This window comes from Bos indicus, chromosome 22 (genome assembly GCF_029378745.1).
Source record: "Bos indicus isolate NIAB-ARS_2022 breed Sahiwal x Tharparkar chromosome 22, NIAB-ARS_B.indTharparkar_mat_pri_1.0, whole genome shotgun sequence".
Lineage (NCBI taxonomy): Eukaryota > Metazoa > Chordata > Mammalia > Artiodactyla > Bovidae > Bos > Bos indicus.
The window spans coordinates 51,822,760-51,839,570 of NC_091781.1; the positions used below are offsets into that span (position 1 = coordinate 51,822,760).

Consider the following 16,811-nt stretch of genomic DNA (forward strand, 5'->3'; position numbering starts at 1 on the left):
TGCATTTCCCCGGGGCTGCTGCCATGCCCACCCAGTGTGTTAAGGAGCAGGAAACCAGTGTTTGGAACCCCAACTTTCATCCAATGTCAGAGGCTCAAGTCCCTCAGCACTCAAGGGAAGGAACTCCAGGAAAGGAGAATGGCACCCTTGCTGGCTGCCGGGTGATTGGGGTGGGGAGTGCCAGCTCCAGGCAGCTCGAATGTGGGTCCTCACTGCCGGTGGCGGTAGCCCACCCAGCCCCAGCTGTTGAGCACTCACCCCTTGCCGTTCCACCAATCACAAGGGTCGAGTTCACCCCAGAATGTTGGGATGCCAGCTCTCATATCCAGGTCCATGATAAGGAGGTAGAGAAATTGAGTTTTCCTGAGGAGGGGGCTTTGCTTGAGCAAGCCCCTCAGCAGAAAAAGGCAGTGCGCCGGGCCCTGTCTGAATGCTCTCACCTCTCAGTGCCCCCAGCTGTCAACCTTGCAGACAAGTATCCTGAACGTCCCGCCCGAGAAGATCTTTCTTCTGGCCTGCTGCCCCTCACCAGTAGCCCAGTGCCGAGTCCCGCACCCAAAAAACCGGGGACTCCTGCCATTAGACGCTCTATGACGGTGGCTGAGGAGCAGACAACCAGCCACAAATTGAACCCTGGAGAACTGCCCGTTCTGTCTACTGAAGAGACACCTCCTTTCAACTGTGAAGAACCAGTGGCCAAGAAGAGAGAAGAATTGACCCACTTCAGCAACAACCACAGCAGCAGCAGCAGCCGTAGCAGCAGCTCTGGGAAGAGGGAACTGGGCACTGCTGGGTTCTCTCTCCCTGGTAAGCTGGAGCAGATTCCTGAAGTGAGCAGCACAGAGAAAGGACAGGAAGATAGTAGTCAAACAAGAACGGATTCGTGCTCCCGGGTCTGCCAGGGAGGTGAGAAACAGCCAGGACAGCCGGTTCTGGCAGGGAAAAAGGAAATCGAGGTCACTGCAACCCTGAGCACTCCATCGTTCCTGTGTGAAGAGACCCCACGTGATGGTATGTTTCTAAATTTTGCCTCCATGGGGAACAAGCAGACAGCAAGGAAGGAACCAAAGTGACAGATTACCGGCAGGAGCCTTAGGCAGCTCATTCCTGCTGGAGTCTGTGACTGCTTGGGGAAGGCTGAATTCCCTTGCGTCGGAAGGTTGGGGAGAGTGAGGCGAGAGAGTGCACAAAGTGACTCCAGCTGGATCAGCCTGCATGTCTGCTGGCGTGACAGATGGTGTGGACTGAGGGCGTGGGCCGATTGGGGTCAGAGAGGGGTGGGCTTAAGACACAGAGCCCCTTGTTTGACCTCATGTCACCCTGCGCAGCCCACCCCCCATCCTCCCACCCCTCAGCTCTCTGTTGGTTTGAACCAGATGATTCCCAAGCCCTAAATCATCCAATCACAACCGATTGACTTCCTTGCTTGAAAATCTGTCACTGTGTAGACTCACAATGGCTTTATCAGCACTAGCCTCGTCTCATTAAGTAGCGCAGTCTGGGTGCGAGCTGTTTCCCGTTTTGCTTTTGAGAATGTTTTACTTTTGTTTGAGCTGAAAAAGAGCCTTGTAAAGCTGGCTATTTAATATTCTTTTCCTGTTACTCATGTTTGACCCAATCTTGCTTCTAATTTTCTCTCTGTGTATGTGTGTTAGGAAGATTTGTGGGGAGAAGGGGAAGAAAGGGAAAGAGGAGAGAGGAAAGACTTGCAATTAATAAACAGCCGAAGGTTGCAGTTCTTGCGGCTGCCCCTGTCTTTCTTCCTTGCCCTTTATTCTCTTCCCCACCCCCAGCCCCCCACCAGTCTTATTGTTGGTGGTCTACAAAAGCTTGCTTTCCTCTGAGTCCAGTTTGAGGACAAAGGATCAGGATTTACAAGCTACTTAATGCAGATTGAAAATGTGTGTTTTGTTTATTTGTTTTAAGAAAAAAATAGCCATTTCTGGGAACCGTTTCCTCTAGTATTTATACCTCTCAGTACATTTTTTCAAAAATTTTTAACTTTTTTTCTTAGTATTAAGTGTATTTTCTTGGGGAAAGGACCCTTGAAGACTGATAGTTTTGTGGTGTTTTTTTTTTTAATGATGGCCAAATAAACATCATATTTCCTTTATGATTTATTATGACTCCAAAATGTTAAGACTCAAATGTTCTATGCTATAGCTTCCTTCTATGGTGGCAGAACTGTAAGGTCCTCATGGATAGGATTGTCTCATCTTTTTTTCCCTTCATCACCACGTGCCCAATTCAGTGTTGTATACCTTCTAGGTGGTAATAAATGAAGATATTTATTTCAGAACAACTTTGTCTTAGTTCACACTAACAGAAGTTCATGCTGGTAGGAAAAAAAAAAAATGTCAGATGACTGATAAACCTCACTGATCTGTTCACCTTATAGATGTTTGAATGCTGACTGCTAAAATTTGTAGATAAAGCTATATAAAGACTCATTATTCAACACACATATCATATGCCAGTTACTACCTAGGCACCATCAAGTGACTAGCTGGGTCAAGGGCGGTCGAGGAGGTGGGGTTGAGAGGGTTTCTAAATCATGAAAACTTTTTGGAGGAGGTAGCCTTGGAAGCCTGCCTAACTATGTGGAGGGAAAGCCTTCCAGGCAAAGGTGTGCTGCTCAGACAGCTCACGTTAGGTAAAAGAATAGTGATGAGTATTTGTGGGGCTTCTCTTAATTGCTATTTAGTTTCATAGAATAGGAACACACACACAGGAACTCTAGTTTATAAAAAAGGTATTTACTGACAGGCAGTCTCAGGGAATCTACTTGCAGGAAGTGTAGCTTGGCTACAGCCATCGTGTGTCTCTCTGAGGACCTCTGCTCCCCCTAAACATGCGTTCCATTCTCTTCCCCTCTGGAAACTGTTCTCTGCTGTCTCTTACTTTTTGCTTCCTTTATGACTCTGGTCTGCACAGGACATTGGTTGCCATGGTTTTGGGTTCTATGCCCTGCTTTATGCCATTTCATATCTCAGGAACCCAAGGTTGCTTGACTATAGTTTTCGTATCTTCTTTCTTTTAGGGAAAGAATGAGTAAATATATCTTATTGTCTCTGCTTGGTCTGGTCACCTCTTTGCCGGGTTCTAAAGCTGCCTTCAGCAGTGTTGGCCGTTTTGAGCAACCCACTTCATCTGGGGCTCCTCTGGAGAAGGTTGTAGGTTGACCAAATGTGCCAAAGCCATCCGTACATCTGAGCAAGAAATAATGGGATAACAAGTCTAAAAATTTGTATGGAACCCAAGCTTATTTGCCCCGTAAAATGTTTAAACATTACTCTCATGCTCAAAAAGCTATCCTGCTTGCCTGCCTATGACAGTATGGCTCAAAACTGGCTTTGAGGAGTTCACCTGTTCTCAATAAATAAGATAAACTGGAAGTTAGAGGTTTTGAAGGAAAAAAAATTCCCTTGATGACAGGGGATTCGTGTAGTAGTAAGAGGTGAACTACTGAGATAGGGGAAGTGTAACATAGGTGAAATCAACTGGACTTGAAAACTGGGTGTGGAAGATGAGAGAGAGAGAGACGGGGCAGTGAGGAGGGAGGAATTGAAGATGATGCTGTGATTTTGAGCCTGTGTTTTCCGGCATGTGTTAGTACAAATACTGGAAAGATCCATCAGAAGTGAGCAGTTTTGTGGAGCAGTATGTGTTCCTTTTGAACATCCTTTGTGGAACAGTGGGGACATTGTGGTAGCGGTGCAGGTTGAAATGTCGTGTGGTTGTTTCATCGCAGTGAGAGTTCATGAAGTGTTTATGTTTGCTGAAAAATCGTGTGCTTATTGAAAAATGTTTGTGGTGGTCTGGGGCCAGTGACAGCAAGTCACACATTTGGTGGGATCCTGTTTCAGCTGGCTGTAGAACAAAGACGTTACCAATACCTTACATGGTGGGGGTGGTTTTCTTTTTTCTTATTTTTAAAAGTAAAAAAGTTCCATTTTGACTAGAAATATATATGGTTTCAAACATCAAAAAGTACAAAATGCTATTCTTGAGAAAATCTCCTACCAAGAGAAAGTGACATTGATTCACTTTTTCATGCTCACCCTTGTAAATACAGCTAAATACTCTGGAAAGAATGTACCAGATAATCAGAAAAGGAATGTGAAAGAAAGGAGGGAGAGGGCAGGCTGGATAGGGCTCACGGCTTGAGGTAGACCCTCCCATGTGTCCTGGTCTGGGTACTGGAGAGTATCTTCAACCTGCAATCATCAACAAGCATAGATTTTTTTCAAAAGGAGAAAATAAGAGAAGACAAAAAGAAAGAATGAAAGACCTGCTCTCTTTTGCCAAAAGACCCAGAAAGGAGAAGCCCTATTTCCCTACCCATTTCCAGGAAGAGGGATGGGCTCAGCCATCTTGCAGGTACAGTGGCAGAGGTCATCCGGGCCTCCCTTCACACCTGGCAGCACTGCAGGCCTCCGCCCACACACGCAGGGAAACCCTCCCCGTCCCTACCCGGAAACAGCACCCCCAGACCTAATTAGTTTATCAAGGTCACAGGATACCCTATGAACATGTCAGAAACTGTACTGCATTTCCATATAGTAATAAAGAAGCTATTTTATTCAAAATCCTGTAATAAAATTCCTAAATAGCAAAGAGCCAGAAACAACCAAAATGTCCTGCAGTAGACAAAGGGCTAAACCGCGGTACAGCCATGCCGTGGACTTATCATGTACAGCGTGGACGCAGCTCAGAAGCACTGTGCAGTGACAGAGGCCAGGTACGAAAGTAGTGCATCGTATGACTCCACTTACGCAATGGTCTTGAAATAGTATTTTAGAGATGGCCAGCAGATGAGTAGCTGCCAGAGATTAAGGGATTGGAAAGGGAAAGCGGGCTGGGGTGTCTATGAAAAAAATAAAAAGGGTGAAATGAGGGAGCTCTGTGGTGGTGGAACAATTAATCCGTTTTGATTCTTAGCAGTGGTTATGTAAAGCTGCACGTGTGATAACGTTGCACAGAACTGTTTACATGGGCACACACACACACAAACGAACGCAAGCAGAACTGGACAGATCTGAGCAGCTCTGTGGATCGCACAGGCATCAGCTCCCCAGTTTTGATAGTGTACTGTAGTTACGCAGGATGTCTTTGGGGGAAACCAGGTGAACAGTGCATAGAACCTCCCTGTACATTTCTTTGTAACTTCCTGTGAACCCGTACCTCAAAGTAAAAAGTTTTAGTATAAACATAAAGCCTCGGGGTACTCTTTCTACCCCCTTCTGATGCCTATGTCAGAAGCTTTCTCTATCTCCTTTATACTTTAATAAAACTTTATTACACACACACACACAAAAATAAACATATAGCCTCTTTAGTTTTGTGCCCCAACCCCCACCCCATCCCAGAATTAAATCACCATTGTTTTGTTTCATCACGATCCTTCCAAAGACTTTTTTAAAATGCATGCACAAGTATATTTGCAATAGAAGTGTATTGTCTCGTGTTATCCCTACAGTTATGTGCTTTGCTTTTCTTTTTGCTTAGAAGAGATTGTTCCCTATCAGTCAGATTCCGATTCTGGACCAGTTTCAGATTCAGAGGTTACGTTGGTATTTCTACCGTATGCTTTAACTAGTTTTCAGTTAACAGACTTATAGGTAGTTTGATTACTTTGCCTTTAGAAATAATGCTCTGGGGAAAGAGCTTGCAAATTCGCTATTTGGCAGGTATGTGAATATATCTCTAAGATAAATGTTGAGGAATTGTACTTCTGAATTAGAATTTATCTGCACTTGGAATTTTCAGAGGCACTGTGAGATTGCCCTGCATATGAGTTGTACGCTTCACACACTTGCCAGCCATGTATATCCTCATATTCTCTCTAGCAGCTACATTCAAATTTTAGGACTTTTAACAAATATTAGATTGGAAATTACATCTCATTTCTCTTCAAGATTGGATATCTTTTCATATTTTCAAAAGTGATCTGTATTTCTTTTTCTGTAACTTGCGTTCATATTCTTTTGGCCATTTTTCTAGTAGGTTGTTGGCCTTTATAGCAGTTATCGATCTGTAGGAGTAAACCTAATAAGCTCTGTGTATTTGATGCGAAGTTCAATACTTTTTTCCTGTTTATCATTTGCCTTTTGACTTTTCTTGTTGTTTGGGGCACATTGAGCCTTTTTATTCTTCTATACTCCAACTTATCTTTTGTGGCATCTAGAGATTGTGCTAGTTAGAACGGTCTCCCCACACCCAAGTTACAAGTTTCGTGGTATTTAAACGCTTTCTGGTGTAGCCTATTGAAATCTGGAGTCATCTCCCCACAGTGGTGCTGCTGGGCATAGCCTTAGGCCATAGACTTTATTTCTGGCCCTGGATCTGATTGCATGGGTCTCCTCGGCCTTGTTGGAAATCTGGGTCACCGCTAGAACCAGATCAGGTTCATCTCACATCCTCCATAAAGTGGTGCTTTGCAGGGAAAGGAAGTAAAGGGAGACCATTGGATAATCATCTGGCTCTTATCCCATCTCTCAGCACCCTTTATTCCAAGAGATAAACTCCAGTAGAAGTGGTTTTTGTCCCTGTTGCTCTGGGAGTTAGTGGTAGGGTGACAGAACGCCTTTGCCAGTCTCCAGGGAAGGGAAACGAAACTTCAAGGGCTATTTCCTTCCATTGATCATTTGTGCAAATCATAGTTAGGTTGCTTCTCCACAGGGACAGGCTGGAATCTAAAACTGTCCTTCGTCACAATGAGGGAAACGGCGGAGTCTTGTCCACTTTCAGCTGCAGAGTTCTGTGGATTTTGTCAGGATGAAGTGCTAGTTAGTGGTGTGTCACTCGCTGCAAAGACTTGCGTCTTCACAATGAGTGTTAAAAACATTTGTTTAGCATAACTTTCCCCCCTTTAGGAGTAGCCAAACCAGAAGAAGGACCACCTACCGGAAGCGTGTCTGGAAATGACATCACCGCCCCTCCAAACAAGGAGCTTCCACCAAGCCCAGAGAAGAAAACAAAGGTAAGTGCAAGAATGGTGGGTTGTCTTCTGCTGTAATTTTTTAAAACTACCTTCTGCTATTATTGTTTGGATTATGCAAGTGAAATTACTTTTTTCTGAGCTAATAATGTGTTCTCCTTCTTCAAGTTCAAACATGCTTAGAAAATATTTTATATTCCCATTTTATCATGATGGCCTAACTCAAACCCTTAAATCTCTGCTTTTGACCCTATTATCTTGAATATTTGTTCTGTAGATACTTCTGCTTCCTTTAACAACACCAATAAAGGGAATTACAGAATTATTCAGAAATCATTTTGAAGTCTTTCTTCATGAAAAAGGAGCACAGATTTTTAAGGTGGAATATAGCTCCAGACACTTATTCTAAAGTATAAATGCTCATTTTAGTGTGGTTGATATTACATCACAGAGTTACAAATAGTAAATAGTTAATGACCTGCTGGTGACTTTCTTCACAGAATTATTGCAGCCTTCAAAAATTAGTTAATTGTTTAAAGTTACTACTGAATTTAAATCTTGAGATGTCCAACTATTGGAATTAGTGACACTGTCATTAAGAAACAATTTCCAGTTTTCTTTATGCTCATCCTGGCATCTTTCCACTATTGACTGAGCTCAGAAGAAAGGAATGCTACTTTTCAGTTGCATCTTTCCTCATTGCTTAGAGTTTTACTTTGAATTGTGCAATTTATACTTTTTTTTAATTTGTTTTTATTCTTGTCTGTGTGTTTGATGTTGCCCTTTAAAAAAAACTAAAACAAATCAACTTAAAGCCTTTGGCCACCACTCAACCTGCAAAGACTTCAACATCGAAAGCCAAAACACAGCCCACTTCTCTCCCTAAGCAGACAGCTCCCACCACCCTTGGTGGATCGAATAAAAAACCCATGAGCCTTGCTTCAGGCTCAGTACCAGCTGCCCCACCCAAACGCCCTGCTGCTGCCACCTCCAGGCCTTCCACCTTACCTTCAAAAGACACGAAGCCCAAGGTAAGTAGCCACCTGAGCACTGTGCCTGGGAAGAGTTCTCCCCTCCCAGCATCAGATAGTTAGGCGCTGTTGCTTCCAGACATGGAAATAGGCTGGGGGGCTAGGAAAAGGAAATGGGGAAAGGTTAACTCAAATCACTTTGGGCACCCATGATGCAGCCATGACATTTGAAGGCCTTTTCTACATTTTTTTTTTTTAACCTCTTTTGGCCACTGCACATCCTACAGGATCTTAGTTTCCTGACCGGAGGTCAAACCCTTTTGTCTTGCGTCAGAAGTGCAGGGTCTTAACCACTGGAGCACCAGGGAAGTCCCCACCATCTTTTTCACTTGGTGCCTTTCTCTGCCCTGGTTGGGGGCAATATTGCCTCTGCTTCCACTCCTTTCTCCCAGCTCCTCCTTACTCTTCATCTATTTCAATACTTGTTAACTAGTTTCCCCTACTCCTCATGCCAATCACATACTCACTTTTGGTATAATTCTGACATCAGAGTCTCAGTCAGATTCAGTTCTTTGTCTTTCTTCTTAATCATCCTGGAGAAGTGAATTTCCTCCAGTAGCTGATTATGATTAGCTCTTCCAGCTTATCTCAGCAGATTCCAGCATCATGTGATAACTTACTTGCTCCTGGCATTAGGCTTCTTCTCCCTGGGCTCCTTCTGAAGTTTTTCAGTTTTCCAGGTCACCCACACATTACTACTTAGGAACTGGGCAGTTCAGAACAACCTTAACTTCACAGGATTGGTATGGGAAGAAAGGGTGGGTGGACTCTGTGGCGCCTTTTCTTAACATCTTGTTTTCTTTGAGAATGGCCTTAGGTCAGCCTGATGTTACTCTTCAAATTCATGATGGAGAGTAGCTTAGCATGTTAAAATGATATTGTTTTTAATTTAATCTGGTACATAAAACTGGTGGAACCTAAGAATCGTAGGCTAGGTTGAAACTGCAGCCAAGAAACTGAGAAATCGTAGTATAGACTAGGAATGAGAAAATCTCGGAACACTTTCTGATACTTATTTACCAAGTTGAATGCTTTTCCTGATCTTTAGAAAACAATTTATTTGAATAAGGGGGCAGAGGAAGGGTGGCTGGAGCCATGGCAGCAGCTTCGCCCTGACACTTTCTTAGCAGCAAATCTTGAGGGAGACAGAGGCCATGGGAAGGAATGGGTGCCATCTGGTGAAATTCACTCTATAACAATAACAAAAATGGAGCATACTGTACAGATTGCTTTATAGACATTAACTCCTTTAATTCTCTCAGAAACCCGTGATACAGATAGGATATTTGCATTCTCATTTCATAGCTTAGTTAAGGGCTAGTAAGCAGAGGAACCTGTGTTTGAACTTGGGTCTAACTTCAGTGCTTGTGCTCAGGGCCTCTATCAACACTCTTTATCTTTTAGATAAGATATAGATGTTTAGATATTTTGAGAGATGGATAAAAACTAAAGCCTAATGAAATCTAGTTTTTTCCTTATTTTGGTAGAAAGATTTACAGAAACAAAGGGGATAAAACTATTCAGATCTGTCAGTCTGACAGAGGAGAAAATAAAAGTTGAGAAATCAGGAGAGTAACTCCGAGCAGGCTAGTTCTGCAGTTCGCTGAGGCCAAAAGCAGCCTGAAGAATGTCATGTCTTTCAGAGATTTCTATCCCTTGTAACCTTTTTCTAAATTATTTTATCATTGTTACTGTTACTAGTAAAATATAAGACCCCATTCAATTATTCTGACTGACTGTATTGAAAATTGAAAAGAGCTGCCAGAGAGGTCCTGGTTTAGTCCTTAACATTTTACAGCAAATAGAGCAGGAGTGCCCCTCCACGGAACCCATGACTTTCTCTAGACAGAGCTGGTAGTTGGACCATTTCCCTGATTCCAACCTTAGGTTCTTTACATGATGCTTGGGCCCTTCATTTGTAGCAATGGTCATTAGGGTTAGATTTTCTCTAAATCGGTGCCAACCCTTAATTTCTAAGAACCTCCTTAGCTGATTTTTCATTTAAGCAATGTCCTTGTCTCCGCCCACATCCTACCCTCTGAATGGCCATTTCTCTGGAGTATAAGAGACAGATCCGCTGTGCCTTTGGCTTGGCTTACTCTCTTGAGTAACATGGTAGGTCTGTCCATCTTGTGTTCCTGCAGACGCCAGCCTGTATTGATTCCTTCCCTTTCTTGGTGGTGATAGTGTGCCCAGCCTCCATGGAAGAGGAGCTGTGTCTGTGCCACATGCCTGTGTCTGTGCCTGAGGGGCTTTTCCCTTTGGCATTCAGTCAGAGCTCTGGCATCAGCCTCCTCTTGCCCTCTGCTCGTCAGGCCCACACCCTCCACCCGCCCTTTCCCATTTGTCCCTGTGCTCTTACAGAATTCTCATCCTCCAGTCCCTAATGGAGCTGATCCTTAGTGATCCTCTGTTCTGCCCTCCTTTGTCCAGACGAGGGAATCAAGCCCAGAAAGGCTCAGTGATTTGCCCAAGAGCACACGTGAGTCGAGGGGCTGCCTGGAGCTGGAGCTTAGGCTTCTGACCCGATTGATTTGGCCAATGCAGTCTCCATCTGCTGCCCCATCCTGTTCAGAATTCACGGGGTGCGTCTTAGCCCACAGAATAGCTGGATTGGACTAAGCATTTGTAATTTTTTATAATTTCGTTTACTCTCTGGTCAAGTATTACTACATTAAATGCATCAGTATTTAATGCAGTGAATCCGGAGGCAGACATAGTTTGTAGTGTGGTGTATTTCTAGGGGTGTTCATCCTCACCGGTTCAGGTTGGACTGAGGTGGTTTGACTCCCTGTTTCCTGATCCCGATCACAAGGCACCCTACATGGCCATTTCCCACGTTGTCTGGAGGACTTTGATCTTAGAGCCACATATTTCCTATTAGTAGCTGCCAAGCCCACTGCTCTCGTTTTCTGACATCTGCTTATATGGAAGCATCCTTTGGCGTGACTTCCTGGGGCAGTTCCTGACCTACCGCTCTCATTGCCACTTTCCCATTTTTGACAGCCTGTTGCAGAGGCAAAGATTCCTGAGAAGCGGGTCTCTCCATCCAAGCCGGCTTCTGCCCCAGCTGTCAAACCTGGCTCCAAGAGCACCCAGGCTGTTCCCAAAGCCCCAGCAACTGCAACTCTTGCTTCACCTGGGTCAACCAGTAGGAACCTGTCCACACCCCTGCCCAAGAGGCCCACTGGTGAGTACTGAATGTCCCTCCCACGGGAACCAGTGGCTTTACCCCAGACAGCTCCAGACAGCTGTGTAGATAGATAGAAGGACTTGTGAACCAGTCCTTCACGGGCCCATTGAAAAGTGGAGCCTCAATCTCCACGTGAGGTTAGCAGCTATGTGTATCCAGAATAATCCTGAGTGAAGGGAACTCTCATGAATTCCCAGGTAGAATGTACTGTTCCTTTCTTCGTAATTCCACAGCACCCAGCACTTTGTGTTCATGATCTTTGTAATAAGAAAGGCCATGTGGAAGCCTTGTCAAGACCGTAGAAATGACCAAATGCCTGGCGTTGGACTCTCCGTCTGGGCGTGTCTACTTGACTGTCTCATTTACTAGCCTGTTCCCAGAGCCTAACACAGTCCCTGACTCAAATGATTCAGTCATTGTTGAACAAATGCATGAATCTCAGTTTAGGATGAACCATTCAGTGGATCATCTTATTTAAACATGATATTAAAAAGTGTATATTTGTGCAGCAATCAAGACTGAGGGGAAACCTGCAGAGATCAAGAAGATGGCTACAAAGTCTGCACCAGGTAAGACCCATTCCCCACGTTGTGGAATCCGGATTTAAACCCCACATCTTCCGTGGCTTTAAGGCTCCCTTTTGCTTTCTCCCCGAACGCGTATTATCTCCTGTTCCTCCCTGAGCAGCTGACTTGAGTCGCCCAAAGAGCACCACCACAAGTTCTGTGAAGAAGAGCACCACCGTCCCTGGGACAGCACCCCCAGCAGGGGCTCCGAGCAGAGCCAGGCCCACAGCCACGCCTCCCCGGCCCTCCGGGACTCCTCCCGTGGACAAGAAGCCCACAGCAGCCAAGCCCACCTCCTCTGCCCCGAGGCTGGGCCGCGTGGCTGCCAACGCTTCTGCCCCTGATTTGAAAAATGTCCGCTCCAAGGTCGGCTCCACCGAAAACATCAAGCACCAGCCTGGAGGAGGCCGGGTGAGTCCAGGGAGCTTGGATCCCTGGCATGCTGGCCCCTGCTTCATCCTCTGCCACATCTAAGCACTGTTCCCAGGCATGTCCTTGCATAAGCCCAAGGGGCCCACCATGCAGGGGACAGTCAGGACAGTGGGTTCAGTGTCAGGGAGTTTCAGCCTGGGCTCCACCTCCCAGCAACAGGATGCAAGTGGGCTTAGCTCAGGCTTTCTCTTCTCCTCTCCTAGTCTGCATATTGGGGTCTGGGCTTACATTTTTGTTTGGAGGCAAAGGGTTGTGCTTTATTTACGAAACAGAGAATGCCTCTGAGCCTTGCATAGGTGAGAGACATTGGGCAGGAACCTGGTCCATTTTGTTCCTTCTCCTTGCGCAGGCTAGGCAGAAGATGGGCTGCCTCTAGTTCCCTGAGCTGTGTGTCTTGGCTGAAGAGTCTGTCTGGACGAGGACTAGTGTCCTCTTATGGCCAGGGTGACTTTCTTCTATCCCTGGCTTTCCTAAATAAAAGGACTGTGGTAGAGTGTCATGGTGGAGAACCATGCTCTTCACTTGAAGGACTTTCTGAGTACATCCACCCTAGAATTATTTAACTGCTAGCAACCATGGGGCTTCTGTGTGTGAAAAGGTGGTGGCAAGAGTCCAGGTTCAGTGTCTGGAGCAGTGACCTCCTCATCCCCTGCATCGTTCTCTAGGCTTAAACCGCTGCCACCGCCTCCCCTGACTCAGAGTAGGACATTTACATTGTTTCAATCCAGAGCTGCTGAAAACATTGAAGGGGGTCCAAAATGAGACAGAATCCTTGTTCTGTTGGAAGGCGTTTATGGAAAACTGGGATGAGGGCCTGAGGGTTGCTTGTGCCGAGAGAGTGTAGCTGGCGTAGGCAGCCAAGTGCTGCGCTGGGTCTTGATGGCCTTCCCCACTTCTGTGCTCTTATGCGTACGTGGTGCAAAACTTGCTACAGGTCTTGGTGGGGAGTTGAATAACTCAGCCTGGTGATGAAAGTATTTTCTGTTCCAACATACCTGAGGGTGTGACACTTCCCGTCATCAACACTGGCTTCCTGTGACCATGGCAGCTTGCTTGGAGCGTATCAGAACATGGGGCCCGGGGAGGGGTGGCTTGTGATTTGAAAACCCTGGTACACACTCATATTTATCCCTTCTTCCTGCCTCTTCTCCACGAATGGTGTCTTGATCTCTTCCTTGTATCTCAAGACTGGTTTGCAACCCCTCTCCCTCCAGCTTGGTCTGCCCTGGCAAATGGTTGTTTTCTTTCTAGGAGCAAGGGTGACCTGCTTCTGCATGGTGGCCTGGCCTGGATTCGAGTCCCCTTCAGCCTTCTTCCTTTCCTAGCATTTGGGCTGTTATCCTCTTGGTTTGAAATTTGCCCTCCCTTTATCTCCATCCAGGCCAAAGTAGAGAAAAAAACAGAGGCAGCTGCTCCAGCTCGAAAGCCTGAACCTAACGCAGTCACTAAAGCAGCCGGCCCAATTGGCAATGCACAGAAACCGCCTACGGGGAAAGTGAGTTTTATTTAGACTTTTACCTCTTGAAGGTAAAAGACGGTCAACTGTTTCTTCCAGCCTGAGTCACTTTCCCTTCTTTTGCACCTTTTTCCTATCCCCAACTAGTTTCTACTCCTCCCCATGTTCCCTCCTCTGTGTTTGATGACTCAGGCATCAGAAAATTTTCTCTAATAACCTTGAAAGTTAACAGAGCTGGGAGCCCATTAGCCCTTTAGGGGATATTTATTCAGGCGGATAAAATGGATGCAAAGACTTTCAGTCACGTCCTTCACACTGACCTTGATCTGAAACCTGTTATGCCCATAGCATCCACCTTCTTCCTCAATAAGACATGGCAACCTTCCAGCACCAGGAACCCCAGAGCCCTGCGCTTAAATTTCAACTGAAGGCCCCTCTCCACACCGCTGGGTGTGAAAATAGCTTCCCTGGTTCCCCAAGGACCTCTGAACTGAACGTTAGCATGCTCATTCCCATTTCCCAGTAGAAAACACACTCGACATAGGGATTGCAGCATTATGTGGACAGCAGAGGTGAGTGGGGGTGCTAGGTTCTTTCCCCTTGCCTCCATACCCTGGAGCCAGGACCCTCCTCTTGCCCTGGGAACCTTCTGCCCTTCTCTGTGGCAGATGGGTGGTCGGGGGCTGCCAGAGAAGCCTGAGCTCCAGCCCTGAGGAACCAGGATGGGAGGGTTCAGGCCAAGGACTCTGTGTGGTTGGTAGGCATGGAAGGCCGCACCATGGCTCCCAGGGCCTTCCAGAGGTCCTGTACAGGCCTCTGGTTCAGACCTGGTTCATTAGGAAAGTGGTTTTGTCACTGATGTTGCTAAGAAGTTGGAGTTTCTCAGAGTAGATTTCTCTACTTTGTGGAGAACTCTTCAGTTTGGGGGCTGCATCACTTGGGATGGGCTCTAAGGAAGGAAAGGAAGGAAGCTGGCAACTGTTCCCTCTTGAGAAGCCTCAAAAAGAATTCTTTGTCCCACTTGGAGCCTGGGCCTTCATGTTGCTTTGTTCAAGTCGAGCTGTTCGTGTACAGCACAGTGGGCGTGCCCTCCAGTTGTGGCTCACTGCAGCCCTGCCCAGAACCTGGTCTCTTTGCACGTGAAACTCTCAGGACACAGAAGGTTGGGCATCTGGAGGACTGTGGAAGAGGTTTTACCTTGGCATCAAAAAAGACCAGAGCTTAACTGCAATTGCAACACCCTTTCTTTAGCCCTGAGAGAAATGGACTCACCGTGGTAGTGTAGCAGTGGCTGTGGTGGTGCCCCCTGGTGCCCAGGGCTCTGCATCGCAGGTCCAGCAGCCTCTGCTGTCCTTCCTGTCAGGATCAGATCTGAGTCGGGAGCCAGCTGCCCCAGACTTCTCCGTGCAGCCTTTGCTTTCCCAGAGCAGGTCTTTCTGCAGCGATTTTAGGCCCTAGATTTCAGGGAGGTGCCGTCCTTGGGTGAGGATGGGTCCAGATGAGCAGGACTCTTGCAGAGAGGAGCCTCGGGGAGAGAACAGATGCGGGTGGGCTGTGGTGGATGGGGATTGAGGCCACAGCAGCTGGCCCCAGGAGCGGCGAGGATGTCCGTGTAGCACTCTGGCGACATCTACTGTCTTTGTGTTGTTTGTTCGTGTTTTCACTCTCTCTCCTGCTCCTTCCCGTCCCTTGCCCTGTGCTGTTCACAGCTGTTCTGCTGGAGGTAGGGTTTTAACAGCACCATCTGCCGCCCGTCATGGTCACTGTTGGACTCACTGCCTGCCCCATGTCGGTTCTAACCAGCCCTCTCCCTTTGTGTTGTTTTTTTTTTTTTTTTTCTGTTCTCTAACACTCCAGGTCCAGATAGTCTCCAAAAAAGTGAGCTACAGCCATATTCAGTCCAAGTGTGGTTCCAAGGACAATATTAAGCATGTCCCTGGAGGTGGTAATGTAAGTATGCGCTCGGGGCCACTGGTGTCTGAGGCCAAGCCCCCCATGGGGCGCACTGGGGAGAGGGCCACCCCCTCACTGGTGGGTGAATGGATTCGGGGGAGACCCTGATGCTCACATGAGTTCAGTCTGGGTGTCCCTTGTGAGCCCCTGAATGACAGCTGGGTGACACCCACTTGGCATCTTTTTGCCCCTGTGGTGGGAGGCCTTGCTGTCAGAGACCTGGTCTGAGGGATGTGGTCAGCAGCTGGCCCATCGTCTGTCTCAAGTCCGCCCCTGGGGATGCGTTGGTTCTGACCTGGGGACAGATGTCACGATTCCTCCAGAGCCCGTCCTTGAGTCCTTGCTGCTCTAGAGCAGGGAGTTTGTGACCAGGCCCTCCCCGCCTCCTGGGTCTTCCCTTCATTTTCATGACTCTGCTCTCTTTTTCGCTCTTGCTCTTTCTCCTCCTCTCTCTCTGCCGCCTCCTCCTTCTCTTCGTTCTGCTCTCCTTCCCTCACTGTTGCCCTTTTCTACCCCTTTCTCCTCCAGTTTCCTTTTCTTTTTCTCTCCTTCCCTGTCCCATTCAGACATCCTGTCTATCATGGTGCTACTCTGTGCCACCCTTAAGATCTGTGTTGGGGACACACGTATCTAGAGCTCAAAGGGCGGTCCTGGGAGAGACTGTGCTGGCCACCATTGCCATCCAGCACGTGGAGGGCGCCCCGTGCGTTTTCCACGCCCCTGTGACAGGCCACAGCAGGCGGGCTCTGCCCTCACCGCCGCCCCCCTTGCTTCTCTCCCACTCCCAGAGGAGAGCGCTGTCCTGGTCTCCCTTGTTCATTCAGTTCCTTCTCCTTGCCGCCCTGACCTGAATTAAGTCCCACTCTGCTTACTGTCTTCACTGTTAGGCTCCATCCTCTGCCGTCTCAGTGGTCATGCCGTCCTGCCCATGGGTTACAGAGGCCCCCACCCCGCAGTTCTGCTGTGGGGGTGCAAACATAGAGCACCTGTTTTTTCCCCCACTTGACTCCCCTGCTTCATGCCCTTCCTGGGCATCTCCCCACCACTGGCTCTTCCTGGCATGGTTTGGCACTCAGGTGGGCAGTGCTGGGCTAACTTGGAAGTTGGCCAGACACTGGCCATGCTGGTGTGGAAAGATTGAGATAGGTAAAGTGTAAAGGTAGCACCTGGTTAAGGTGATAAAGATCCAGCCTGTGAGGGGCCCAGTAGGCACTGGCTCTAGCTTTTCCTCTCAGGCTTT

The 16,811-nt window shown here is 47.2% G+C and overlaps 1 protein-coding gene across 1 annotated transcript in view; it reads left to right on the forward strand.

Annotated features, from left to right (window-relative positions):
* Positions 1-16,811, forward strand: part of MAP4 (microtubule associated protein 4) — a 151,994-nt gene that overhangs the window by 126,850 nt on the left and 8,333 nt on the right. The window contains 7 exon segments of the mRNA XM_070776772.1: positions 6,876-6,982; positions 7,756-7,971; positions 10,978-11,161; positions 11,674-11,733; positions 11,852-12,141; positions 13,544-13,657; positions 15,476-15,568. Of these exon segments, the coding sequence (XP_070632873.1) occupies positions 6,876-6,982; positions 7,756-7,971; positions 10,978-11,161; positions 11,674-11,733; positions 11,852-12,141; positions 13,544-13,657; positions 15,476-15,568 (1,064 nt within the window).